We start from the raw sequence: 26774 nt of genomic DNA, 5'->3' as shown, positions 1-26774 counted from the left end.
GATAATTTGGGAGAATAATTTTGGGGTGGATTTCTTAATTTTCTCAAGAGTGTTTTTCATTGCAATTGGAACACCTATATATAGGCTTTGAAGAGTTCCCACGAAATGGTGCAAAATTATGTTGAAAAGGCACCAAATTCAAAAGAAAAACGGTGAAAAACGAATTCCCAACGGTTACTTTGTATAACCATGCGACCGCATGGGCTATAACCATGCAGTCGCATGGTTATAGTGCAAGTGGCCCTCCCATTCTCAGGAGGGCTTCATGCGGCAGCATGGTTAAGCCCACAACAAATTGTATTATTATTATTATTATTATTATTATTATTATTATTATTATTATTATTATTATTATTATTTTGAACAACTATAATTCTAACAGTAATTAGTCATGAGGGGATGTCACGAGATGCATTCCGAATGTGTTTATTCCCTCACACTTTGAAGGAGGGTGCAAAAATATGGATGATCTCACAACCTCTTGGAAGCATCGTATCGTGGAATGACATGGTACAAAAATTTACCATGAAATTCTTCCCACTGTCTCGAGTCCACCAAATCAGAAACGAAGTGTATCTTTTTAGACAGAAGGACCATGAGACATATCTAGAAGCATGGGACAGGTTCAAAAGTGCGTTTAGGAAATGTCCAAATCTCGATGTTCCTAAACTGGCACAAATATATGTATTCTATAATGGACTGCGCGGTGAATTTTGCAATATAGTTGATGCTTCTGCGGGCGGATCAATTTTGACTATCGAGGTGGATGATGCACATAATTTATTTGAAAGGATTGCTGAGAATCAGGCCAACTGGCTAACAGATAGGGAAGCTCCGAGAAAAGCAGCTAGATTACATAATGTAGACGCAGTGACAGCATTGGCAACGCAGATGGAAGTAATAACGAAGAAGCTCGACACTTTAACTCAATCTGTACACATGGTACAACATCCAGCTCATGTATACGTAGGTTGTGGGGAAGATCACATCACTTCAAGCTGCCATTTGGTTTCTACTCACATGTGTCAGTAAGCAGAGGTCAGTTATGCGCAGAACTATCAGAGGCAAAATGGATCTTACCCGTACAACTACCATCCGGGTTTGAACAAGTATCCCAACTATTTGTGGGTGGATAATCCAGATCAAGTAAATCAGATGTAGGGCAATCCACCAGTAATTCAGCAACAGCAAGGTAAGAGGCAATCCTTAGAAGATCTACTGGTCACACACATCACCAAGACTGAAATAGTAATGCAGAATCAATAGGCTTCCAAACATAACATAGAAAATCAGGTGGGACAGATAGCAGCTACATTAGCCAACAGACCACAGGGTACCTTGCCGAGTGACAGGGAGAAGAACCCACGGGAGCAGGTATTAGCAGTTGAGGTGGTAAATTATGTAACTATTGAGCTCCCATCTACCAGATCCACGATCCCTGTCAAAGCTTATGTACCACCCATTCCATTTCCTCAAAGACTTCAACGCCAGCTAACAGCAGAGAAGGTTCAGGCCATCACTACTAGGAGTGGTGTTCAATTGCCAGAAATCATTGTAAAGAGGAAGGAGACAGAGAAAACTCAAATGCCTACGAAGGATAAGAAACCGATGGAACAATCTGAAGAAGAAATAGAAAAGGACCAACAAACAGTTTTAGACAATCCACAGCTTTAAGGCAAATGTTCCTGACACTTCACTGACACCTCTGGTCCCTTTTTCTCAAATGTTACAGAAGACCAAATTGGAGAAGCAAGCTATGAAATTCCTGGAAATCCTCAAAAAGTTGCATATCAACATCTCATTCATTGACGTTATCCTTTAAATCCCAAACTATTTTAAGTTTTTGAAGGAGATGCTGACTAAAAAGAGGAAGATGCCCGAGCGTGAAACAATAACACTATCTGAAGAGTGCAGCACGATCATCCAGCACAAAATCCCTCCCAAACTTAAAGATCTAGAGAATTTCACTCTACCTTGCTCCATAGGAAACTTACAAGGTATTAATTGTTTAATTGATTCAGGAGCAAGTGTTAACTTAATTCCTTTGCCTCTTTACAGGAAATTGGGATTGGGAGATCCCAAGGCGGCTTATCCTTCAGCTGGCGGACCGAACATTGAAACATCCCTATGGAATAGTCGAGGACATGCTCATTAAGACGGGAAAATTTATTTTTCCAGTTGATATCATTCTAGACATAGAAGAGGCATCCCAAATTCCAATAATACTGGGAAGGCCATTCTTGTCAACAAGTCGGGGCATTACTTGATTTTGATACAAACAAGATAGTCCTGAGGGTGGAGGATAAGCAACAGAGCTTCACCATAGAGAATCCAATCAAGCAACCATCATATTTTGAAAACTGCCAACGAGTTGATCACTGGGAGAGTTACAAAGGCCGGCCAAATGTAGGTGGAATTGTTGGTAGGGATAGCCATAAAAACTTGATCATGTGGAGAGTGAAGGATGAAAGAAAGAAGTGCAACCAGTACTTAAAATGCAGAACTGAAAATTCACTTTTCAAGCCACTATGAAGAGCCTAGAAACAACAAAGTCTAGCTAAAGACTATAAATTAAGCACTTGTTGAAAGGCAACCCAATATCTCTATCCATTTTATTTTTATTTTATTTTCATTTTTTAAATTTAGAATAGCCTAAGATAATTTATATTAATTTTTATTTTAGGGACTCATCATCCATACCACGTTTTCTCTTAGGTCTTTGAGATTTAGTTGGTTTATTAGATGTTTGGGCTAAGTAACACATGTCTTAGGTTATTTGATCTCTAATGTTTGATTTAACTGACATATGTAGGAATATGATGTCGCGGAACACTCAAACCAACATAGACTAAGGGGAAAATATGATGAAGGAGAATGTCTAACAGTCGCCCAAAGTGCCTTCTACGTTCAATAGGAAAATTCGGGAGTACTTTCTTCTTTTTCTTCCCTGTCCCCTTGTATTCTTAATTATATTTTAAGACATTGAGGACAATGTCAGGTTTAAGTTTGGGGGTGGGAAAAACTTTTGAGTTTTTGATTTTTCGTATATTTTTATGTGTTTCCTAAAAAAAAAAAAAAGAGTTAAATTTTTTATTTTTGTGTGTTTATAAAAACAAAAAAAAAGTATTTTTTTATTCTTTTGTTTGTGTGCTTGTGTAAGTTAGACAGTTTGACTGACTATGATGATTAAATTTAAGATTTGGTATTGATTTATGAACTGTGGATAAGATGCATGCAGACTAATTGAAACTCAACTTTGCAAAACTTGATATTATACATGCACTAGAATTGAGTTTGACATTGTGATGAAATGAGTTGATTCATATGCTTGATAGGTTGATTTAATCGGACATAGACGCTTTGTCCATACCATACAAATTATTTTTTCTTAGATCAAATTTAGCACGGTTTGGGGGTGATTTTGCTATTGTAGGAAGATATAAATGTGGACAGGGATTCCATGCGTGAAAACTTATGTGTGGATTGTCTTAGACTAACAAGATAAAATTGGGTGAAGTCTTGAGTTGGAAGTCGGTTTACTTGAGTAGGTGTGTGATAAAGTACATTGCACTAATCAAGGCATATAGTTTGAAATTTAGAACTTCTCTCTAAAACTTTATGACTGCAAGGGTATCTTAAAATCTGATGCCCTAAAGTCGTCTGATTTGGGAGTCATCGGCCTAAAGCTCGTTACATGGGTCATTTAGAAAGTGTAGAATCCCGAATTTTTAACTTAAATTCACATATATTTTTATTTGCCATTTAATAGGAATGCAATGTTTGGTTAAGTTCTTATACAAGTTAATTGATTATCTCTATAGTTATCTTATTAGTTGAGGGACCAAATTGAAAAAAAAATCAAATTATTTTATACTTTATTAAATGGGCCAAATAGTTAACTATTGAAGGAGTTAGAATTACTCTACCAATATTGGGTTCATTTTGAAGCTCATAATAAATGGCGAATTATGGACTCAAGAAAAATTTAATTTGGTCAAGTTAAACCCGAGTTTTAGCCATCTAAAGAATATTATGGTTATAAGAGTTTTAAAGGATTAGATTTTTCGCCAGTTGACTGTCACCACTAGTTTAGCTAAATAAATTAGAATTTTAAGTTTTGGTTAAACAAAGTCTTTATATTAAGTATTAATAATTATACATTTTTAAGAATCAATTAAAACGTAATTCCTGCTTACAAATTTAGTTAAATGCAAATCAAAGGAATTTGAATTATTTGATGTTAGACTTTAGTACATGAGTAACCCATGCATTTCATTACAACTTTCACGTGTCCATATAATTAGTAATCATTGTGTCCCCTAATTGGAACAAATTTTGGGAAGATTAGACTGAAATTCTAATTTAATTAATAAGCATACATTTTATAATTTTCGGCCATTAGGAGATTGACAATTTAAGATGTTTGTATTAGAGTAAATTATGCAAATAGGAGGCAGATTTGTTTTCCCCGTCCACGTGTAAAAGTCATGCAGTGTAATGCCTATCATTTCCTTGTTGTAATTGTAATTAATATAAAAATTGACAGAAAACCAATAATTAATCTCCAGTCATACTATATCAATCGGGAATTATGAATCAATTTCTCAGAAGATTGCATGAAATACGAATTTAAATATGGCTGAAATTTCACTTCCCCCACGTGATTACCCGACTTCAACAGTATAAATAGAGCACTAAAACCACATTCTACTACACGTCCATTATCTCTCCCTCTTTAAAATATTCCTCTATATTATTTAGATTTTTTAAGACTTTGGAATTGCAATCACATTTCTGCAATTTTATTCTCCACTTTCATCTTCAAAAGGTGAGATACTTAGTGCTATTAGTGGTTTTTCCACATCTTTTCAAATACGTTATTATGAATTTAATTACTTTAATTTAGGCTCCTTCGAGAGAAATCATGATACATTTTAAGGCACAATTTAGTCTTCACGTTATTTTCAAGGCACAATTTAGCATTCATGTTATTTTGCAGCGCTTCCTAGAATTATTATTTGTCATGGTGTGATAATTCTCATGTTATGTTGGTAAGATAATTTATTTGTAATTTCATGTTTGACTTGAATGTGGAGTAGCAAGTATCTCATTGAGTATAATTCGTTATACTCATCCCCTTATTTACAATTTTCAGGTAATAATTAGTATGCTGGACGGCGGTGGATGGATTTGCTATTGGACCAATGGATCCTCGTTATGAAGTATTTTAATTTTCAAAAACACTAGAACTAATAATGGGTTATTCATTTTTGACCCAATTGTAAGTGCATTATAAATTTTCAATTAGTTTTAACTGTTCTAATAATTTTTGGATGAATGATATGTTTTCAAACGTTCTGTATATTTAAATTTATCTTTTGATTAAATGTTATTCAATCTTTTACAGAATTTCTCGTTATATTAAAATTGTTTATTTCAAGGTATATTCATGTTTCGTAAAGTTTCGGATTATTAGAATTCGGGGTGTTACAGAAAGCAATTAGAGATGAAGTTGCACTTGAAAAAAAATAAATTATTCTCTTTGAAGCCTTTTTGACTCGAGTTATTAAGCCTGTAAGGATATCTTAAAATCTGGTGCCCTAAAGTCGTCTAATTTGGGAGTCATCGGCCTAAAGCCTGCTACAGGGGTCATCAAGAATGCCTAATGGAGAGAATAAAAAAAAAATTCTTAAAAATTAGAAAAAGCAAGTGCATGGACAAAACAAAAGCACTAAATACCTTGTTAAGTCCTAACACTTATTCGAGAAAATTTAACTTTCGATTAAAGATAATTAGTCTAGTTGAGTCTTGGCGGTCGAAGCAATCAAATTAATTGAGAATCCTTGTTCATTGATATATTGACTTGCAACCAGTGATGTCCACTTGAACAAGAGAGGGTAAGGATAGTAATGAAAAGTTCAACCTTAGATCACACGCTGGAAAAATAGTGAAAAAAATATAATAAGTTTGAGGGTGTGTGAATCTTACGAGAGATGAAATGATATATTTGACCATAGAGGGTCGAAAATTGAAACAACTTGTGAAGTCATTAATGTCTACTTAATTTTTCACACACACACACGTCGGTTTTGTATTGGAAGAGTGGATGTTGGTTTGGTATTGTGACTTTGAAACGATTTGTAGATTTAATACGATGATCTCAAATCATGAGATAAAAAAGCTAGATTGTCCAACCAAATATTTTTGCATGCTTGTTTGTTATTATTTAGGTTATAATTTTGTTTGAAGGCAAACAAATATTTGAGTTTGGGGGTGTTTGATAAGTGTATTTTATACACTTATTCGGGGATCTAAAATAACGATATTTGATAGTCTTTTGACAAAATATATTCTAAATTGTTGTGTTTTACGTTTAATAGGTAAAACTCTACGAATGAAAAGGAAGTGAAGGAAAGAAGCAAAAATTGACGAGAAATGGCAAAATCTAAAGTACGTGTGATATATATATATAATGCAAATTGGCGGTTGTTGGAAGAGACAAACAGCCGAAGATACACAACCTATCTACTGCTGGAATTAATATAAATGCAAAGGAACGGAGGTAGATATACGCAGACAGAGACAAGTAATTACTGGAAGGAGACGACACACGCAGAAAACATCGAAGAAGAAAAAGACGGTAGAATCATTGTGATAAAAATTAATTACGTTCCGTCAAAAATTTTGATGATGTCCTTCCACTTTTATTTGTTCATTAATTTCAATATCATGTTAGGCTAATTCCTTTTTTTATTGGATGAGATGAACCCTATTTGTTATTTATTTTAAATTCAAGACAAGTAATTTAGTTTAATTCTTGTGTTTCTTGATTAATTCTGCATTCCCATTGTACTATTGAATTGTTTGGTCATCAATTGAATAGTTAGTTACTTGTTGTAGTATAGGAATACTCACAATGAGTTTAGAACGCGGCAAAATTAATATGTATAGTTAGGATTAGGAATAATATCTATCATACATGCAATTCTATTGATAACTTGAACTAAATGCGTGATTTTTATATGAATTCGGATTAGGAATATGATCGGGTCGTGTTAATCATAGATTCGTGTGTCTTGGAAAAGAGCATTGAATAATTTAGCGTTATCGATTGTCAAGTACACGTGAATGGAATTAGATTACGAATTAAGAATTGAAATAAATAGCAATAGGCGGAATCGAAATCCAATACAATTCTCCATAATTTGACAAAACCCAAATTTTCATTGCTTTCTTATATTAGTTTAGTTTAAATCAAATCAAAATATTTACTTTATTTTCATAATTCGGATTTCGTACGAAACTAGTAAACTTAAATTGAATTTATTCCCTGTGGGACGATAACTCTTAACTCACTTATTATTACTTATCAACGATCTCGTACGCTTGCGGGTATCACACGAACACATTGCACCATTTTGCACTATTTTTTGGTGCAAAATTGCTTCAATGCAACACCAAACTTTGCACCATTTTGGTACAAAGTGGTGCAAAGTGAATAGTGTTGCGCCATATTTGGTGCAACACTATTCATTACGCCATTTTTTGCACCAAATGGTGCAATGTCCATTTTACCCTTAATTTTCATTTTTCAAGATAATAGTTAAGAATATTTGTGTTATTTTCGTTCTATAATGATAATGATGATGATGATGATCATAATAATAATAATAATAATTAATTACACCATTAATTATATTATTAAAGTTTATTATTTTAATAATATAATCAATAATAATTAACGTAAATTTTAATTCATAAAGTTTAAATTTAAAGTTTAATTTAACGTAAAGTTTATATTATTAAAGTTTATTATTTTTATAAATTTAACGTAATTGTTTATCATAAATTAATAATATAATCAATTATTTTTGTAAATTTAACGTAATATATAAAACACGTGAATAATTTAGTAATCAATATATTTGTTAATTTAACGAAGTTATGATTTAGTAATTTATATAGTTATAAAATAAATAAATAAATAATTTTTTTAAATAAATACATTGTCAAAAATCGAAAGAATGAATAAAATAATAAATCACTGTTCATTTGGTGTAATGGTTGGAGAAAAATTTTGGTTTGGTGTAAGATTTGGTACAAAATAGTGCAAATTTTGGTGCAGCGTTCGAGATGACCTTATTACGTTATTAAATTATCTAAGAGTGTTGAAGTCATTTCACTGAAAAAAGAATAAAATAAGTTACTTATTTGAGATTAATCTTTTTATCAAAAAAATATTTGCTTTATAATAGTCGATTAAGGTGAATATATTCTTTTATGTTTTATTGAAAAATATGTCATTTACAGACTATTTACCTTATTTGATCTAATCCCATCTCCACTCTCCGCACATTATAATTTCATACTAAAAAATATTATACGGTAAGTAACCTTGATGTGAAATAAAAAGAAAATGTGTGTAGAAAATAAAGAGATGCTATACGAGGAGGAACCATATACGTTATAGGGTTCCATCATGTACGTTACAGGGGGACAGACCCATAAGGCCCTGTACATATAGTAGAAAATAATTGAAAGTGAAAATGAGCAATCTTGGAGTGTTCACAATGAATGCATGAAGGGGTTAAGTTGGTAGTTGCAACCACCTCTCTTCCACCACAATTAAATAATGCAACATCCTTTTGTGCTTATTCATAGGGAAAATGTAACCACCCAAGGCAATTACAGTACGATAACGCAACAAGGTTTTATGTGCATTGTAAAGTACTAAAATAAGATGGTGCTTAAAATGGCCCAAGTCCGTGACAATAGGTTATGAAAGATTTAGCATTGTCTTTTCGGACAATTTGACAATATCGTGCTTAAAATACCCACAATTTGGTTAAGACACACTTGACTCTAGCTTTTCCCCTTTATGGATAAATAGTTCTCACCTAAAAAAAAAAAAAGAAAAAAAAAAAACCAAAAAAAAAAAAAAAAAAAAAAAAAAACACCTGACTCTAGCTTTTTATCCATATGGGTAAATAGTTCTCACCTAAAAAAAAAGAAAAAAATGGAGTGCGGAAGGGGGGAGAATACACTCCGTGCACCTCCTCGACTCCTATTCCTCCACACACTAACCCCTTTTCTACCTCGCTAGGGTCGCTCCTATATCACAGTGCTTTCCCCATCCCCATCCACTTTTACCTTTTATTTTTTCCTTCCTCGTTTTTTTCTTTCCCTTCATGTTTCCTTCGATTCTTAGCTTTCCCTCATTCTACTCTCCCCCTTCAAGACCTCCCTAACGATGGGTTGTGTAGGTAGCGATGAAGGATGGGATGGGGGAAGGATTTTTTAATTTTATTATTATTATTGTTATTATTATTTTTTGCTTTTCTTCAAATTCAACAAATAATTATAATCACATATTTATGGGACTCACAACTTGTTAATCACACATTTCTTCAATTTTTATCAAAATTTATTAAAAATTTGATTGAATCCCCATCAAACATCATCATCAATTTTTTTTTACTTTTTTTTTTCTATCTATAAATTAAGTCGCTTATAAATTCTTCCCAAACGAACATCTTAAAGGAGATGACTATTAGTGATCATGGTGTTACAAATTGTTTAGTAAGATGGATTAAATAGTATTAGCACGTGACACATTATTAAAGATGAAAATCTATCTTGTTTATTGTGAGTTGTCTTAAATATGTCATAAATCAAGCTAATTTCACTAATGACCACTGAACTTTAATTTATTTTACTCTTTACTTTGCAGATTGTTACATTCAAACCATCAACTTATTTGGACATTCATTTTTTTTTAACTTAATGCAATTCATTTGAGAGTGGTGATGACATAATCTCCCAAACTTGACCTTAGATATGGGCCCCACGTCATGTATACACGAGCTCCTGCAAGTAACGTTATTTACTATCACATGTGCTAAACATTAGTTCAAAATATACAATGTTATTAATTGATGCATCATCTTACAAATAGGGAAATGAGTCACATTGCCCCTATTTGACCTCATTTTGGGGGATAATATGTTTTTGAATAGTAATTTTTTGGAAAATGTATGGTTAAAAACTAAGGAGAAATTTTAAATTTACGTGTAAAATATTTTATAAGAGAATGTGATTAAGCCCCGTTTGATTCCCATTCTTTAGCTACAAAAATGAAAAATATGATTGTTATCCATTATATCAAACCATCATATTTGATTTTTTATCTTTTGTGTGGGTCTTATAATGACTATATTTTTCATTCTTATTTTTGAAAAAATTGGAATCAAAATGGGTCTAAAAATGAATTTTGAAAAAATAAGGTCAAACAGGGGCTTACTACGCTCTATCGCTTGCATATCACTTAAATTGGTTCTATAACGTCTGTAGTATTACACAACATTATTCACGATCCTACTAAACTCATCACGTTCCCCATTCCCGGTGGTCGCTCCTTGCAAACCTAGGGTAGAGCAGTCCAATGTCTCCTATTGCCGCCTAGCAGCCTAAAGGCCCATGGAGTCCTAAACTTAGTTTCAAATTAAATCATTGAAGCAATTAAAACAGTCCAAACTTAAATTAAATGATTTCATAATATTTTGGGGTTCCATTTGGTCTCAAACGGCCATTATTAAAATTAACCAGTTGGAGAGTCTCTCAAGCATTATTTTGTATTTTTGCCATTTATCCTTCCATAAATTTGTTGAGTACACGGAAATAACTGCCAAGCAACTTGGAATTTATTTATTCAACAGTTCTACACTTACGGAAATACATATAGATATTTTATAGAATATACATATTAGTGGAGTTCATCTCAATAAAAAAAATTTACATGGAGCCCACCCTCCTTGCATCTTTCCTGTAAAATCTCAATGGGAAAATGCTCAATTATTTATTTTTGATTTTTTGTAAATAACCAATGGAATTGAGCCAAATGTCCCCCTGTCAATTTACTGACAGCCTTTCCCTGTACAACAGTTGATAGCTCCAAGAAGGTTTCTTGATAGAACCAATAACTTATCCAACGCAACCCGTCCGTCGCGCCTTCTCTCGTCTCTTATTTACACACCCTAGGTCCCCAGCCCATCAAACACCAATAATGAAGCACCCAATAGCAGAAGCCAACGAGACGAGCCCGTTTGGCTCACTGAGTCCCGAACAATTCTACGCACGCCACTCGGTGAGCCACGCCTCGGAGTACATCACCAGCAAGCAGGGCCTCAAGCTCTTCTCTCAATGGTGGACCCCTGATCAAACTCCCATCAAAGGTATCGTTATCTATTGTCCACAGTTTAATAAACGAGGGTAAGTGAAGGTTGATTTTGCCATAATTTTGACAGGTATTGTGTGCGTGGTCCATGGCTACACCGGAGAGTCCAGCTGGTTCGTTCTTTTGACTTCTGTCCATATCGCCAAACACGGTTTTGCTGTTTGCGCCATAGACCATATGGGCCATGGCTATTCCGAGGGATTAGTCGCCCATTTGCCGGATATCAGTCTTGTGGTAGATGAATGTGTCCTATTTTTCAATAAATTTCGTGCGGGTTATGCCCCAATTCTTCCGGCGTTTCTGTATGCGGAGTCATTGGGTGGGGCAATTGCGTTGCTGATCACGCTCCGCCGTGATGGGGTCTGTCCGGTGAGGCCGTTTGACGGCGTCGTGTTGAATGGGGCTATGTGTGGTATAAGTGATAAGTTCAAGCCTCCATGGCCGCTTGAGCATTTCCTATCCATAGCGGCTGCTTTGATTCCAACTTGGTGCGTGGTCCCGACTCGCGGTTCCTTACCTCTTGTTTCCTTCAAGGTAACATTTTTCCTTAATATTTTTCACAAAATTGAATTGGACTAATTTTATTTGTTATATATTGTGTCTTGGATTATCTCTTAAAAGTTAAGCATGGTCAAAACCTCGTACTTGGAGCTTTAGACAGGTCAAATTGCTAGTTAAGCTACGATACTATATTGAGCTTTAGACCACTATTCGACAAAGCAAATAAAGATTTGTATGTTTTGATTTTTACTCTAAATGGTAAGAATACATGGATGTACACAAAAATTGATTTAAAAATTAAATAATGAACAGATAGCTATTGATCATCTTTTAGTCTTAAATCAAGATTCACAATCTAATGTAGTGTTCGATCGAATTCTCCTATTGTATTCAATTTATTTCTATCGAGTTCTAATTGAGCCTATTTAACTAATTCAATTCCACATTTCTATGCAAATCAACCTTAGTTAAACAAAATCTTGGTTCTAAGAATTTATTTATGTCCGCAATAATCAATATAGGTATCTCTACACATTATACTAATTTACCAAATTTTTATATATGGTCTAAATCTCAAACTCACATATTGATTCGTAAAAGATTCACAAAATCATCAAATTAGTGATCAAGTAATTCAATACATTAAGCTCATAGCAAAATCAACTCATAAAAGATAAAAAAACAAAAATCTTGAATAAAGGTCCCAAATATGTTATATTGTTCTCCCTAACAAGCATTTTAGCTATTCATAATGAAAGATGAAAAATAATGTGTTGTCATTGAATATTTACTGTAGATGTAGAAAAAGAAGTCAATTTTGCACCAAAATCTTCTTCCTCTGTCAATTAATGTTTCAAACAGTGAATTTCTTAATATTTTCATCCCTTGAATTGCTCCTTTGATTTTTTAGTTGTATTCTTATCTTCTCAAAGTGTGGAATCTTCACTTGATTGAATTCTTGCAAGTCCCCTTTAATTTTCTCTCGAAAACTATGAATTTGTCTCTTTGGTGTATGAATTGATGGGATATTAGAGTGTACTATAAATATGACAGGTTTTTTTTTTTTTTTTTTTTTTTGGCTGCCCATGTTTTGTATTTATAAAGGTGAAATTAGATAAAAAATTGTGCAAGAAAGTGGTTTTCATGTAAAATTTGGAATGAAAAAGGAAACAAGCCGCGAACTGAGATTCTGGCCTCGGCTGTCGCCAAGTAGGAAATGGGGCTCTCGCCCAAGCGAAGTTTGAAGTTACTGATTTTAGATTTCTTAAGTTGGGCTCTTTCAAACTTTGCATTTTGGTCCCCGAATTCAATTCTTGAAAACTTTTAAGTCATTTTATCTTTTAACTTCCAATTGTATCCAATTGAACCCGTAACATCTTCAACCTTCATTTCATGCTCTGAATCAACTATTGAAATGTTACAATTTAGTCCTCATACTTTGGATTTCACATTTTTTTCACCAATTTTCGCTTCTTTCTTTCAATTCCTCGTTTAACCATTGAGTTTTACCTATATGACATAAAATACAATAATTTAAGATGTATTTTGTCAAAAGAACTACCAAATATCACTATTTTAAGCTCCGAATAAGTGTATAAAATACACTTATCACCATTCAAATCGAATGCAACATCTACGCGCCATGAGAATGTTAGAAACTCGAGAGAGAAGCCATACAATATTGATGTTACTTGTAAATCTTTTTAGACTCCGAGAGTTCAAATTTGCAGTCGTGTGGTGAGGTTAGAGTTAAAAGTTATAACTTAAAAACTACAGTTTCTGATTCAATTTCTTGTCACATAATACTTTGAAGTAAGACAAATGTAGTATTCTTTCTAATTCAATTCTGGTTTGTAAGCAAAAGTTTATTAATTTGCTATATTTTTAAGCATTGTACATGAAAAAATTGCAAATCATCTGTCAATAAATAGTTCTTGAGCATTTCTCTGTATTGCAATATCATTTTATTATGAATTCTTCCCAAGAGTTCAATTTATGGCCCAAGTTTTCATATGTTTAAATAACAAGTTTTGCAATGTCATTAACTTCTGAATTTTCATTGTTGAAGAGTTATACTGATTTTTTCTATCTGCAAGATTAACATAAATGATTAGAAAATTGTTATTTTGTTATTTAGTTTCCTTTGTCTCCTTTAGTTTATTGTATTTGTTGATTTGATCTCTTTCTTGAACAATGTAAGGTGGAATGGAAGCGAAAGTTGGCTGTAGCAAGTCCAAGGAGGCCCTTACAAAGGCCACGCGCAGCAACGGCACAAGAGTTACTGAGGGTGTGCAGAGAATTACAAGGACTGTTTAATCAGGTGGACGTTCCCTTTTTGATCGTGCACGGAGGTGGTGACGTTGTATGTGACCCAGCCTGCGTAGAACGGCTGTATGAATGTGCTGCGAGTAAGGATAAAACCCTCAAGATTTATCCCGGAATGTGGCATCAGCTGGTTGGAGAGCCTGATGAAAATGTGGAACTTGTGTTCGGAGAGGTTGTGAAGTGGCTCATGACTAGAGCAGATCAGGCCCCTGCTGGCTCGGTGGTCGAGGATGGAGATGCTGCTGATGCTGATGCTACAGAGATTAAGTAGATGGTTTGGATATATTATGATTTACAACTATCTTGATGGTTCATATAATGTAGAATGGTATAAATTTGCGAAACTGATAAGTTGGATGAATGGGAATTGATTGCATTCATTCCTTAATGGCTGATCTTTAATATTATGCGAGGAACATCTCGATTTTGCCTTTGTTTACTGAGGCCCTAATAGCATCGTTAACCTGAGATCACGGGATTACTCCATTAGGTCTTTTTGGTCTGATGCCGGCCACTAATGTACCAAATTACCTTGTCTGTAGATCAGCTGCGGAGCTAACCTTTTCTTGGTAGTTGCTGCCAAGACAAAGTCAAATCTGTTTAATATTAGATTGATGTTTTCCCTTTCACTTAATCAAATTCTAAACTGGAAAATGTTACACAAAAGCAATCTACAATTTTCTATCACAAATTTGACAAGAAGAAGCGATTCGTTTTCTAGAGTAATTATATAGGTCACAATCTAACATAAAAAAATATAACCTTTGATTTCCGAGTCACCAAAGGTTGAATCCTATGATAAAACGTGTATACAAAATTAAAGCTCTCTTGACAAGTTTATTTGTTCATTCGACTTGTGCTTCTGGTTCATTCGCTGGTAAGCTGGCTTCTTGTGGGACGATGAGTGGAGGAACCCTCCTTTTCATGTCAAAATGTCCCTATCTTTCTTGTATAATATTCAAAGAGAGTTTTAATTTAGATTTGATTTTGTTAAATAAAGTTAAATAAAGTAGTTGAAATCTTGACTAAGTTGCATATGAACTTACAAATAATGGAAAATATGCCATTAATTTTCAAACTTCTTAGCCCCATAAGAAAGGAGTCCCTAGACGAGACAATTCATATGCTATCATTTACGTTTTACCTAACAAATTGACTTCATAAGGGATACGTGGTGTATAGAAAGAAACAGGTAGGCGAGAAACGTGTAAACAAATTGAAGGTTCTAAAATGCTAATCTTAATATTATAATTCGATCCATCAAAACTGAGGAAAACAATTCATTTTGAGTGTCAATTGCTTTTGTGACATGTGTCTTGGGGTTTATAAGTACATTAGGATTGGGCACTATTACCATGCAAGTCAATTTTAAGAGTGAGTTCTATTCAACTCCGTCTAACAATGATATTACAAAAGAAATCCCTTCATATGAGTCTGTCATTGTGAACAGAGGGTAAAATCGCCCTACTGAGAAAATGGACCACCATATCGTCCATTCTCGAAAGAGTTCATTGAATTGACTACTTGTGAAAGGCCCATCTTATGGGGTTATATGACTGGTTAGCTCATCATCTCCACTTATATAATGCCAATAGAAGTCATACCAACTCTCATTAGCCTGGTGACAAGAAACCAGTGTACCCTGCACTCCCCAATCAACGCCTAGATGAAGTTGGCATTGCTCCTTTCAGTTAAACAAATTACCTTAATGACAAAAGCATTTCTCTTCTGTTTGTTCTTATGCTTTTTTCTTGTGCCCATTAATTCACAAAATTCAAATGCTACAGACAGGCTAGCACTTCTTGAATTCAAGAGCAGAATAACTAATGATCCCTTTAATTTCCTGAATTCTTGGAATGAATCTGCACATTTTTGCCACTGGCCAGGTGTTGTTTGCAGTAGAAGATACCAAAAAATTACAAGCTTGAATCTTCAGCATCAGAAACTGACAGGATCTCTGTCCCCATACATTGGAAATCTTACTTTTCTTCATCAACTTATTCTTGATAACAACAGCTTTATGGGAAACATTCCTCAAGAACTTGGAAATTTGAGAAGATTGAGATTCTTATGGCTGAGGAATAATTCATTTGATGGAGAAATTCCTGCCAATCTGTCTGCTTGTTCTAATCTTGTCGAGATTCGTCTTTCATGGAATAATCTCTATGGAAAGATTCCAACAGAACTTGGATCATTGTCAAAGCTTCAGCTGATTCAAGCTCCAAGAAATAGTCTTGTAGGTGAAATCCCGAGCACTTTTGGGAACGCGTCATCCCTGGAATTTTTCGGGTTTTCCTCCAACAGGCTTGCCGGGAGGATTCCAAATGAATTCGGACAGCTGAATAGACTGGAATACATTGGATTAAGTGAAAACAGATTGTCTGGTTCTTTGCCTCCTACAATTTTCAATCTTTCTTCTATTACAACTATTTTTGTGCCAATGAACCAAATGCAAGGTACACTTCCATCTTATATCGGCAAGACTCTTCCAAACCTGTACTATCTTGGCATTGCAGGAAACCAGTTTACAGGAACAATTCCTGTTTCCCTGTCAAATTTGTCGAATCTTGAGTTTCTTTTTATCGGAGGAAACAAACTCACTGGAAACATGCCTAGTTTCTCAAATCTGCATAAACTCAGCCACCTAGACATCTCCAGCAATTACTTGGGAAATGGAGAATCCACTGATCTGATTTTCATATCGTCACTGAACAACGCCAGTAATTTAGAGGAGCTAGGCCTATCTGATAACAACTTTGGTGGGGTGTTGCCTAAAGATTTCGGAAATCTCTCCACAAAACTTACGGGGATATTAGTAAGCAACAATCAACTATCAGGAAACCTTCCAAGTTGGATAGAAAATTTCGAAAATCTGACGAATATTGAGATGAGGGGTAACAAATTCAAAGGTCATATCCCAATTGAAATTGGGAAGCTAAGGAATCTACATATTCTTGATCTATCACACAACAATTTCTCTGGGAAAATTCCATCTTTTCTTGGAAATCTAAGCCTTCTAACCAAGCTTCATCTAAACGATAACAGTTTTTACGGTGAAATCCCATTTAGCCTGGGAATGTGCCAGAACTTGCAAGGATTGAATCTCTCCAAGAACAATCTTAATGGCACAATTCCTTCACAAGTTTTCAGTCTCTCTTCCTTATCTTCATATTTGGACTTATCTAACAACCATCTAGTTGGTCAGCTTCCGACTGAAGTTGGAAATCTTGATAATCTAGGTGAACTTGTTATTTCCGAGAATAAGTTGTCTGGTGAGATCCCTGTAACCCTCAGCAGTTGTGTCCGATTGGAAAAACTTCTCATGAACAAAAACTTCTTCCGAGGGACGATCCCTTCATCTTTGAGTACTTTAAGAGGATTAAGATTTCTTGATCTTTCTCAAAACAATCTGTCAGGAACAATTCCTCAATTTTTGGGAAGCTTTGATTTGCAATATTTAAATCTGTCCTTCAATTCCTTTGAGGGTGTATTGCCAAATGAAGGAATCTTTAGAAATGCAACTACTGTTTCAGTGATTGGGAATCCAAATCTTTGTGTCAACACACCTGGACTTCAAATTCCTTTATGTGAAAATAAACCTAAACCATCCCAAAAGTTCACTTCGACCTTAACTTTCAAACTAACAATTTCTTTAGTATGTAGTATTTTAGGACTTCTCTTGTTATCTGCCGCCTTACTGATTCTTTACTATTCCAAGAAAAAAAGGGTCCCTTCTTCGGATTTTTCAGAAGACACTATTTTGAAATTATCCTATCAAACTCTATTTCAAGCTACCGATGGATTCAGTTCGGCAAATCTTGTTGGAACGGGTAGTTTCTCGTCTGTGTATAAAGGATTTCTTGATGGTACAGAAACTGTTCTTGCTGTAAAGGTATTCGATCTTTTTCGACGTGGGGCTTCCAAGAGTTTCCTAGTCGAATGTGAAGCGTTTAGGAATATTAAACATCGGAATCTTGTCAGGGTGCTAACAGCATGCTCAGGTATTGATAATCGAGGTAACGATTTCAAAGCTCTGGTTTATGAATTCATGGATAATGGTAATCTGGATCGATGGTTACATTCAAGTGATGATTCATCTAAATTGAATGTTATTCAGAGACTGAACATTGCCATTGACATTACTTCTGCACTTGATTATCTTCATCATCACTGCCATGAAACAATCATTCACTGTGATCTTAAGCCAAGCAATGTTCTACTGGACAATCAAATGGTTGGACATGTAGGAGACTTTGGTTTAGCAAAATTCCTTCCAACAGATGATCAAAACACCCCGACAAGCTCATTTGGTGCGAGAGGAACTATCGGTTACGCTGCTCCAGGTAAATGCATTTTGAGCCCTTTAACGATATGGATCTTTCGATTGTTTTGCCTTCTTTTAATATGTGCATTGCAGAGTATGGGATGGGAAGTCAGGTTTCGACTCTAGGTGACGTGTACAGCTTTGGAATTCTTCTGTTAGAAATGTTTACTGGAAAAAGGCCTACAGACGACATGTTTAAAGATGGACTTAGCCTACATTCTTTCGTTAAGGTAGCTTTGCCTGATCGAGTAGCTGAAATTATCGATCCAGTACTCGTCGAAGAATGCAAATCAGTGGAGATGAACACGAATTACACAAAGATTCACAAATTGAAGGAGTGCTTCGTTTCAGTATTCGAAGTAGGATTGGCTTGTTCGATGAGTACAGCAAAAGAGAGATTGAGCATGAGTGATGCTGCTTATGAGCTACTTTCCATCAGAAATACTGTTCTTGCAACTGGAATGTACCAATAAAATAAGCAATTTGGAATATTTGTTCTTGAAGTGTTCGGAACCTAATCCTACTATCGTGGGATTTTTTCCATTGCACATTGTAGAAGTCATTCAATTTTCAAGACTTCTAACACAGAAATGACAAAAGGCTATGCAAAGTTATTCCTTTATACTTGGGGTATCGTGTATCATTCACACTCTTTGTTAGCATTAATTTAATTTGAGAATGAAAAATAATTAAAAATGTGTTTGGCCAAGGTTGAAATATTTACGCTAAAGTAAAGTTATTCATAAGTATTTTATTTTCACTATAAAGTGATTGGGTCAAAGCATAGTTATCTGACCTGACTTGATTATTGACTCGGCCAAAGTGCCTGACTAAGAGATCATTGGTTCAAAGCTCATCTTAGGATAAAAAAATATTAAAAACATTATTTTAATAAAAAAGAAGCAGTTTTCATAGGCATTTGTATCACGTCACAATCCTATTCAAAATACATATTTATTTATGATTGCCTCTTTTATTCGACCTAAACATTTAAAACCGAGATTAGATAATGCACCCAAAATATATAAGAATTGAGCTCCTATGATCAAAACACGATTCTATGGAAATAAACCAGAATTTATGATTGCCTCTTTTATTCGACCTAAACATTTAAAAGTGAGTAAAAAAATTGTAATTTCATTCGTTTGAAGCTTGACCAAACATATTTTTCAACTTAAATCTTGGTGGTTAGTCCCTATAAAGTCTTAAACTCGTCTCTGCATCCGATAATCGTCGTCTACGATTGTCTAAGCTCCGATTCATCAGGTATTCTTTTCCTATCGCACCGAATCTTTCTCTACACACAAATTCTGAATTTTATAAAACAAATTTAAAAAATAGATCTTTTTTTCTTATTATGATCTTAATTTTGTTTACATTTTGGCTTGCCTCATTTTACTCGAACAAAATAGATCTAGACTTGAAGGGTTGCTCTGCTTTTCTTGATCTGCTATCTGGTTGATTCAGTTTGTTTGACTTAATTGATACTGGTAAAACGGTTACCTCGGACTTTGTCCAGATTGTCGAAAATAATGATGATTTTATTATTATTATTATTATTATTTTTTTTTTTTTTAATGAATCGTGTAATTTCATTTCAGAATTTTTGGTAATTGGGTTGTATACTTGTGTTTTTAATTTTGGGTGAAAATCTTTTGTGTTCTTGATTTGGTTCAAAGTTTCGGTTTTGGTTTTTGTTTATGATACCGAATTGAACCTCTGCTAGATGACGAATCACTGTTTGATCCATTGCAAGATCTAAAGCAACTTCTACCGAACACATTTTTAGTCATTGCCAAATACGAGAACGAAAAAGAAAAGATGGAATAGATAACTCATTGGCGCAGTTATTGCCGTTGAATCATGCATGAAAGCTGTTTTAAACTATCCAAGAAAAGGGTACTGTGCGGGCATGATTGCTGAAACTTTACTGTAGGATATTACAGTGGTTTCTATTTATAGTCCTTTAGGTGATTTTGGTTTACCTTTGCTGTTAAATATTTCTTGAAAAGTAATTTTTGTTTAAGTAACTTAGTATCTTAAGTGGAAATTAGGTTATTCTTCTTAGGATTTTTTATTTGAATTTAGCAACTAGGGTGAGGTAGGAGAATAGGCTCGAGAATTTTCTACTGTTGGTTCCCATTTTATATAGTTTTGGGGTTTTTGAGATTGAGATGCTTACGCTGTAACAAATGTATGGCCATGTGCTGGAGGGTTGTAGTTTAGATTGTAATTAGACAAGTTGATCACAGACATCTCCATTCCATAATGAGGAGAAGATGAGAAGTCCTTCCCTTTTCAAGCAGTAAACGTCTACTAAGATAGAGAAATATTAATATTTAGCTCTTGTTTGGTTGTGATTAAAATTCAGATTTTAATCTAAGTCAAAGTCACCAATCAATTTTTTAATCACATAAAACTTTATGGATTCCACTACTTTTCAACCATACATTTCATCAACTTTTTATCAAATTTACTAAAAATCTGATTTTAATCCCACCAAACAGGACTTAAATTAAGAACTGAATCTGGTTGCTTTTTATCTTACAAATGGTAGTGGGAATAGAGTAATATCTCCTTAATTGTAGTCTCTGATTTTGAAACATTTTTTAGGGTGCGTTGAGATTAGTATGACATTGATAGCTAATGTTGACATCAAGATGTACATAATAGCCTAGATTAGTAGAAATATTGGAGCTCTAGACTGCTTGTATCTAATTAGATCTCCTTTGTACTAGTTTCCTTGATGATTTCCAGTATTACATAATACAATATTCCTTTTCTTCTCTCTTTGCGCTATTTTGATTGGAAAGTGTCCTGTTCCCCTTAAAAATTCTTGAATTTAGTGAAAGATGAAAGACTATTTTAGTTGCAATACCATGTTTTTTCAGAGCAAATTACCATTTTTAGCGTTTTCTGAATCAATTAGATCTGCAGTGAACATGGTAATACAATGAAGAGACAGATCTAGCCGTATTGGCATGAAGATAAGAACTGGTGTAAAACGTAGCGGAAATCTCTAAACTTCAATCAAATTTCAATGTAACCTTAGAGCTTTGTTATCCACGAGACTTTTAGTTTGTTTGATTTCTGGTTGATACTGGTAGAATCCTAGACACCAAAGAACTATAGTTTAGTGCATAAATTGAAACATAGATAAAACAATTTAGTGTGTTGAACTCTATATCTTGAAGTATAGTACCCGTCTTGTTATTGGAAAGAATTTTATTAATGGCGAGGTTGGATTTTATAATAAATAATATTTGCATGTTGCACGCCACATTTTTAAGGGGCATTTTGACATCATTAAATTATTTAGGGTTAGTTCTAAAGTCGATATTGTACTTTTAGAAATGTGAAGCTGAAATCAGTTTAAAGTGAATCTCTTGCTACCGATCCTGTTGTTAAACATTCATGGAGTTTGTGTGTGTTTGTATAAGTGTTCAAAATAATCTTGATATTTCTCAAGTGCATGTGATTTTCTCAAATATCATCTAATTCAATTAGGTACTTGTCATTTATCAGTACAGCTGCTTTGATATCTTTCAGCATGGCATCCAGTAGCGGCCAAAATGGAATTCAACTCTTATTAGCTGCGGAACAAGAAGCTCAACATATTGTCAATGCTGCTAGAACCGGTGATTATCTCTCTATCTTTATAATTGTACTTGACTTTTTGACTTATCACCACTGAAGGTGCCCCTGGTTACTGAGAAGCTTGATCTGAATCTGCTGGTTGGGCTTTTTAGATTTAGGAAGTTGGATTTTCTGGGTCATGTTTTACTTTTGTACTACTGGTTTGGCTAATAATTTTACCGTACACAATGTTATTCAAAAGATGACTGGTGAAGTGAGGCATGGTTATTTTTTATCATTCATCCAACTATGGCCTCCGCTGCATCCAAGTCCATTTTTCCTCATTTATGCCCATCAATTATAGGACGATGTTTAAGGAGGACCAAGTTGGAGAGGAAATGAAAAAGGCCTCGTTTTTCACCTTTATATCAAATGGCCTTCTGAAATGTCTTAATCCTTAGCCCCTGTTTGGGCTCTGTTAAAAATAGATTTTGGGGGAAAATATGTTTTGGAATAGTGATTTTTTTGATAATGCCTGGTTAAAAATAAGGAAAAATTGTGGCTTTACGTGTAATATTATTATATTGAAGAATGTGTGAATGAAAAAAAGAGAGAAAAATACACTTTTTTCAAAAATGGAGCCAAATAGGGGCTTAATCGACCCTCTTCTTCCTCACCCTCATCAACGGCTTCCCAACCGCCTTGCATCTCCACCTATTGCCCCTGTATGTCCCTCCCAATCCCCCTGCATATTACCCTCCTCTTCCCCTCTTTGCAGCTTCTCCTCCACTCAACCTTTGCCTTTTATACCCCCTTGACTTAGGAGCTTCTTGATAGTCTCCTAAGTGACATGGTAACATGGGGGAGGGGAAGAGGAAAGGGAGCAGGGATAGGGCTCTGGGCAGGCATTAGGGAGGCGGAGGATGGGGTAGGCCATAGGAGGAGAAGGATGAAACTGTGTCTATAGAAAACGAAGAATGCCTCTTTTAACAAGGATAAACTGTTCTTGTAGTGCAAAAGCTAAGAAGTATGGACAAGGACACGTGAACAATTAAATTTTTTAAGGATTAACTGAAAATTTCAGTTTATTTGATATACCAGAATTTATAAGTTGGGACTTTCCTTGTCCTTTATGTGTTGGGGACATGATCCTTGCATGTTATAACTAAAAACCATATGACAATATAGGACATGTCACATGGTATGTACATTTCCCTGATGAGTGTTCCTATAGTATAATTCGAGTGTCAGAAAGTTAAAAAATGGGACATGTCGTGTGGTATATCACACACTTGTCGTAGATTGTTTAAGGAGTGTCGGTGTCTAATACAACATGATATATGTTGGACTTGGACACAGACATGGACACACCATCCTTGAAGAATTGTACGTGCTTCATACTGCAAAAGTTCTTTCAAAAAAGAAGCAAGTTTTCACCTAAACCATTGTTGGAAGGCCCTTGCGAAAAAATTGCAGATCAGATGCTTTTATAGCATTATCATTAAATCACATCTGTCACCAGCTGAAAATGCCAACATCACAGTGTCATTTAGCCACAATTATACATATGAGGTGGTAAAATAAAGTTAAACAGTCATCTAGGAACCTATATTAGGAGGCTAAACTCAATATCTTGTGATTATGCACTGATTTCTTTGCCTTAGGGCAAGAGGATTTCTTGTACTTTTGGGGAATAGGGTATAAAGCCCTAGAATTTGGATGTAAAAACCGGAAATTTAGTGGTTCCTTGAGTCTGTTTGGGCCTCTGATGCTCGAATTCTTCAAAATAGTCGGAGTACCCGTGTCGGATGCAACATGACATGGTTATGGGTATGAGATACGTGTTGGATCCTTCAAATTTCAACTGGATACTTAGCCCTTTTTTTGCTTCTTCTTTCTTTTTTTTGCCTTTTCGTTTACTTTCCCTTTTCTTCTTTCCCGTTTTCGCTCTCTAGAAACTTAGTGTCACCGCCGAGAGGGTGGAGAAGGATGGCGACGCTAGATTTTTCCTTCTTTTTCTTCTTTCTTTTTTCTTTCAATCCTTTTTTTCCTTCTTTCTCTCTTTGTAACGGTGGTTTAGGATTTCGTTTGTATAAAATAAAAATATTTTCCATATAATGTTACTTAGTGCTCCACTAAGTTCCAATTACAATTAAATCTCTTATTTTCTATTTTATATAACATTTAGTAATTCCCATAATTGAAAACTAATCCTCAAAATTCTATTTTATTCATCTTAACCCCTTATTCAATACTCATTTCTTTCTTTGTTAATAATTTGTTTCGGTCTTTTCAAAATGGCATTTTGGATTAGTAAAAAAATTGAAATTTGAAAGACGTACCCACGTACCCGTGTTTGAAATTTTGACTATTTTTAGCCATGTACTCGTATCTTACATTTTAGAAAATAAAAGATTCGACACTTAGATAAATATCCGTACTCGAGTCTGAGCATCATTGGTTTGGGCTCCATTTTAATGAGGTTTTAGGGAAAAATGTATTTTGGGATAGTGATATTTTGGAAAATGTGTGGTTAAAAAAGAAGGAAAATTTTTGGATTTACGTGTAATATTATTTTATTGAAAAATGTATGGTTGAAAAGAAGAGAGAGAAAAATGCATTAAATTAAAATGGATCAATTGATGAAGAGATCCATTAGTATGGGGATTGTGATGCATGCTATAAGATGGATTTTGTCCTGGCAATTGCGAAGGAGATTCTATTTCATCAATGGTAGTTGTAGTAATTCTGGATCCCAGTTAGCTTGCTTTGGTTAATTTTCCAGAGTGATTTTGGATTCTAAGTTAGAAGCTGCAAGATATACCTTCATATTTCAAACTTCAGCTGAAGTGACCACGTTAAATCAGGACATTCAATTTTGGATGGTAGGATTACTTCACGGATTATCCTTTTTTTCTCTCTGAAAGACACCGTTGGGTTTTTCTAAATTAATATAGAGGTGGACATTGTTGAGTCTTCGATCATTCTTTCTCTCCAAACTTGGGACACAGTTGAGGTTTTTACCTAGTAGTAAATGCTTTTTCTACAATTGTATTTGACCTTGAGCCTTTTATGCAATTATTGAAGATTGAATTCCAGCTTGAAACTCCCCAGTATTTGGTTCAGTTCATCTGCATCTAATCATGAGATGTCAAGTGACTGAATGGAATGAACTTGAGCAGCTAGATATTCATATTTTGTCTGCCTTTCATCTGCAGCAAAACAGGCTCGACTGAAGCAGGCCAAAGAAGAGGCCGAGAAGGAGATTGCTGAATTCCGTGCTCAAATGGAAGCTGAGTTTCAGAGGAAGGTTGCAGAGGTAAAATCTTTGACAGAAGGCTAAATTGCACAAGTCCTCCCCAACTTGTACCCCTTTTCACTCTGGGGTTTTTCAACTTCTGTTTATTAGCATTTTGATCCCCCAAGTAGTCCCTACTGTCTATTCCACTTCCAAAAATCTGCTAACCGTGTGAAAAGAAAATTTTGGCCTTTGGTCTTGTTCCCACCGTGTTTGTTAACACAGTCGTGTGAAATTTTTTTCAGGTTGAATCTACTGTCACTTTTGAATTTCTGATATCAACTCAAATTATATATTATGTGGTTTTGCAATCTGAAATTTCTTCATCCTTGATTAAATTTTGATTGTCATGTTGCATTGAACAGAGTAGTGGAGACTCGGGTGCTAATGTAAAGCGCCTTGAACAAGAAACAGAGGCGAAGATTCATCACCTAAACACTGAGGCTTCAAGAATTTCCCATGACGTTGTCCAAATGCTTCTGAGGCATGTGACGACCGTTAAAAACTAAGATCTCGTTTGGAGAGGTGGATTAACACATTGTGCTCTCGTTTCTTTTATTCCTTCGAGATTGTTATTATGGAAACTTTCCACTGGTTTTTCGTTCAACTTGTATTTTAGCATTTATGTTATGTGTATTATTGCAACTTGCCCCTTTATTTTCAATTATTCTTTCTGGCATCAAGGAGATGGGATAGTAATTGTGTTACTATCGGACTCTTTGTACCATACACTTTCTTTATGAGATATTCAGACTTTAGAAAGTCGACATTTATTTGTTTAATTTAGTATCCAACACGTCCATTAAGAATGGATTTTATTTTTTATTTTTACTCAAATGCCAACAGTTTGACTGCTTAAAGGACTTTCTATTGCATGCTTATTTAGCCCTTGGGGACATAACCTTGGGGACATAACCTAGTGGTGTAAAAGACAGGAGTGAGGTTCTCTCACGCCTTGCTGGCAGTCGCAGTGTGGGAGTTCGATTCTTGAGACATGGAATTGGACTCTTTGTAGGCGCAGTGTACGGACAATTCTTGTTTCCTGATTTGTCGGAGCACATTTCGCGATTTACCTTCCTTACAAAGCTTTAGGAGCGGGACGATGGGGACCCTTAAAGTTAGGATTCAACCTTTTTTATTGCATGCTTATTTGAGAATACATGTTTATTACTGATTATACCAGATATCGTCAGTATATGAACCCTGACCACTTAAGCCCGACCATCGCCTTGAACCCCGACCTTCCCATCCTTTAAAAACACCAAAACCAGATCGGGGGTATGAGGTCGGGGTACTGCGCTGACTCGATAACTTCCATACGTAACCGATGGAAGCTCTAATCCTACCTTGAACACAATCCCTATCTTCTTAGACTCCCTCTTTGACTCAAATAGTGATTCGAATACGAAGTGAAACACCAACTCCTTTTCCTACGAGGAGAAGGATTGTGGCAGGATCAGTCCTCCTAGGACTCAACCACTAACACCTATAAATACACAACCTGTGCTCATTCCAAA

The 26774-nt window shown here is 34.9% G+C and overlaps 4 protein-coding genes across 7 annotated transcripts; all 4 read left to right on the top strand.

Annotated features, from left to right (window-relative positions):
* The first annotated feature begins 212 nt into the window (after window positions 1-212).
* Window positions 213-1674, top strand: LOC111406521. Its single transcript, XM_023035933.1, has 4 exons — window positions 213-297; window positions 383-960; window positions 1054-1146; window positions 1267-1674. Exons 1-4 carry the CDS (start codon window positions 213-215, stop codon window positions 1672-1674), a joined length of 1164 nt encoding a protein of 387 aa, XP_022891701.1.
* A 9216-nt stretch (window positions 1675-10890) lies between these two features.
* On the top strand, window positions 10891-14510 carry LOC111405459 (caffeoylshikimate esterase-like). Its single transcript, XM_023034355.1, has 3 exons — window positions 10891-11231; window positions 11304-11767; window positions 13935-14510. Exons 1-3 carry the CDS (start codon window positions 11063-11065, stop codon window positions 14328-14330), a joined length of 1029 nt encoding a protein of 342 aa, XP_022890123.1. The 5' UTR covers window positions 10891-11062; the 3' UTR covers window positions 14331-14510.
* A 945-nt stretch (window positions 14511-15455) lies between these two features.
* LOC111405457 (probable LRR receptor-like serine/threonine-protein kinase At3g47570) lies at window positions 15456-19005 on the top strand. Its single transcript, XM_023034350.1, has 2 exons — window positions 15456-18402; window positions 18477-19005. The coding sequence occupies exons 1-2, from the start codon at window positions 15726-15728 to the stop codon at window positions 18854-18856; spliced, it is 3057 nt and encodes a 1018-aa protein (XP_022890118.1). The 5' UTR covers window positions 15456-15725; the 3' UTR covers window positions 18857-19005.
* A 512-nt stretch (window positions 19006-19517) lies between these two features.
* Window positions 19518-26039, top strand: LOC111405458 (V-type proton ATPase subunit G 1-like). 4 transcript variants are annotated; one of them, XM_023034351.1, is made up of 4 exons: window positions 19518-19649; window positions 21909-22021; window positions 25178-25278; window positions 25623-26039. In XM_023034351.1, the coding sequence occupies exons 2-4, from the start codon at window positions 21934-21936 to the stop codon at window positions 25764-25766; spliced, it is 333 nt and encodes a 110-aa protein (XP_022890119.1). In that variant the 5' UTR covers window positions 19518-19649; window positions 21909-21933; the 3' UTR covers window positions 25767-26039. The 4 variants fall into 4 exon arrangements, with proteins under 4 accessions (XP_022890119.1, XP_022890122.1, XP_022890120.1 ...); XM_023034354.1 differs by having other exon boundaries at window positions 19519-19649; window positions 21914-22021; XM_023034352.1 differs by having other exon boundaries at window positions 19528-19649; window positions 21933-22021.
* The last annotated feature ends 735 nt before the right edge of the window (window positions 26040-26774 follow it).

The sequence above is a fragment of the Olea europaea genome, chromosome 12 (genome assembly GCF_002742605.1).
Source record: "Olea europaea var. sylvestris chromosome 12, O_europaea_v1, whole genome shotgun sequence".
Classification (NCBI taxonomy): domain Eukaryota; kingdom Viridiplantae; phylum Streptophyta; class Magnoliopsida; order Lamiales; family Oleaceae; genus Olea; species Olea europaea.
Note: the sequence above shows the minus strand (reverse complement) of the source record. Positions and strands in the feature narration are given on the sequence as shown.

Coding starts and splice junctions, on each gene's coding strand:
- LOC111405457 (XM_023034350.1), top strand. CDS start 15,726: ATGAAGTTGGCATTGCTCCTTTCAGTTAAACAAATTACCTTAATGACA. Junction 18,403..18,476: donor TATCGGTTACGCTGCTCCAG/GTAAATGCATTT, acceptor TGTGCATTGCAG/AGTATGGGATGGGAAGTCAG.
- LOC111406521 (XM_023035933.1), top strand. CDS start 213: ATGCAGTCGCATGGTTATAGTGCAAGTGGCCCTCCCATTCTCAGGAGG. Junction 298..382: donor GGTTAAGCCCACAACAAATT/GTATTATTATTA, acceptor TAATTCTAACAG/TAATTAGTCATGAGGGGATG. Junction 1,147..1,266: donor GGGTGGATAATCCAGATCAA/GTAAATCAGATG, acceptor CAGAATCAATAG/GCTTCCAAACATAACATAGA.
- LOC111405458 (XM_023034351.1), top strand. CDS start 21,934: ATGGCATCCAGTAGCGGCCAAAATGGAATTCAACTCTTATTAGCTGCG. Junction 22,022..25,177: donor TGTCAATGCTGCTAGAACCG/GTGATTATCTCT, acceptor TTTCATCTGCAG/CAAAACAGGCTCGACTGAAG. Junction 25,279..25,622: donor TTCAGAGGAAGGTTGCAGAG/GTAAAATCTTTG, acceptor TGCATTGAACAG/AGTAGTGGAGACTCGGGTGC.
- LOC111405459 (XM_023034355.1), top strand. CDS start 11,063: ATGAAGCACCCAATAGCAGAAGCCAACGAGACGAGCCCGTTTGGCTCA. Junction 11,232..11,303: donor TGATCAAACTCCCATCAAAG/GTATCGTTATCT, acceptor TAATTTTGACAG/GTATTGTGTGCGTGGTCCAT. Junction 11,768..13,934: donor TACCTCTTGTTTCCTTCAAG/GTAACATTTTTC, acceptor GAACAATGTAAG/GTGGAATGGAAGCGAAAGTT.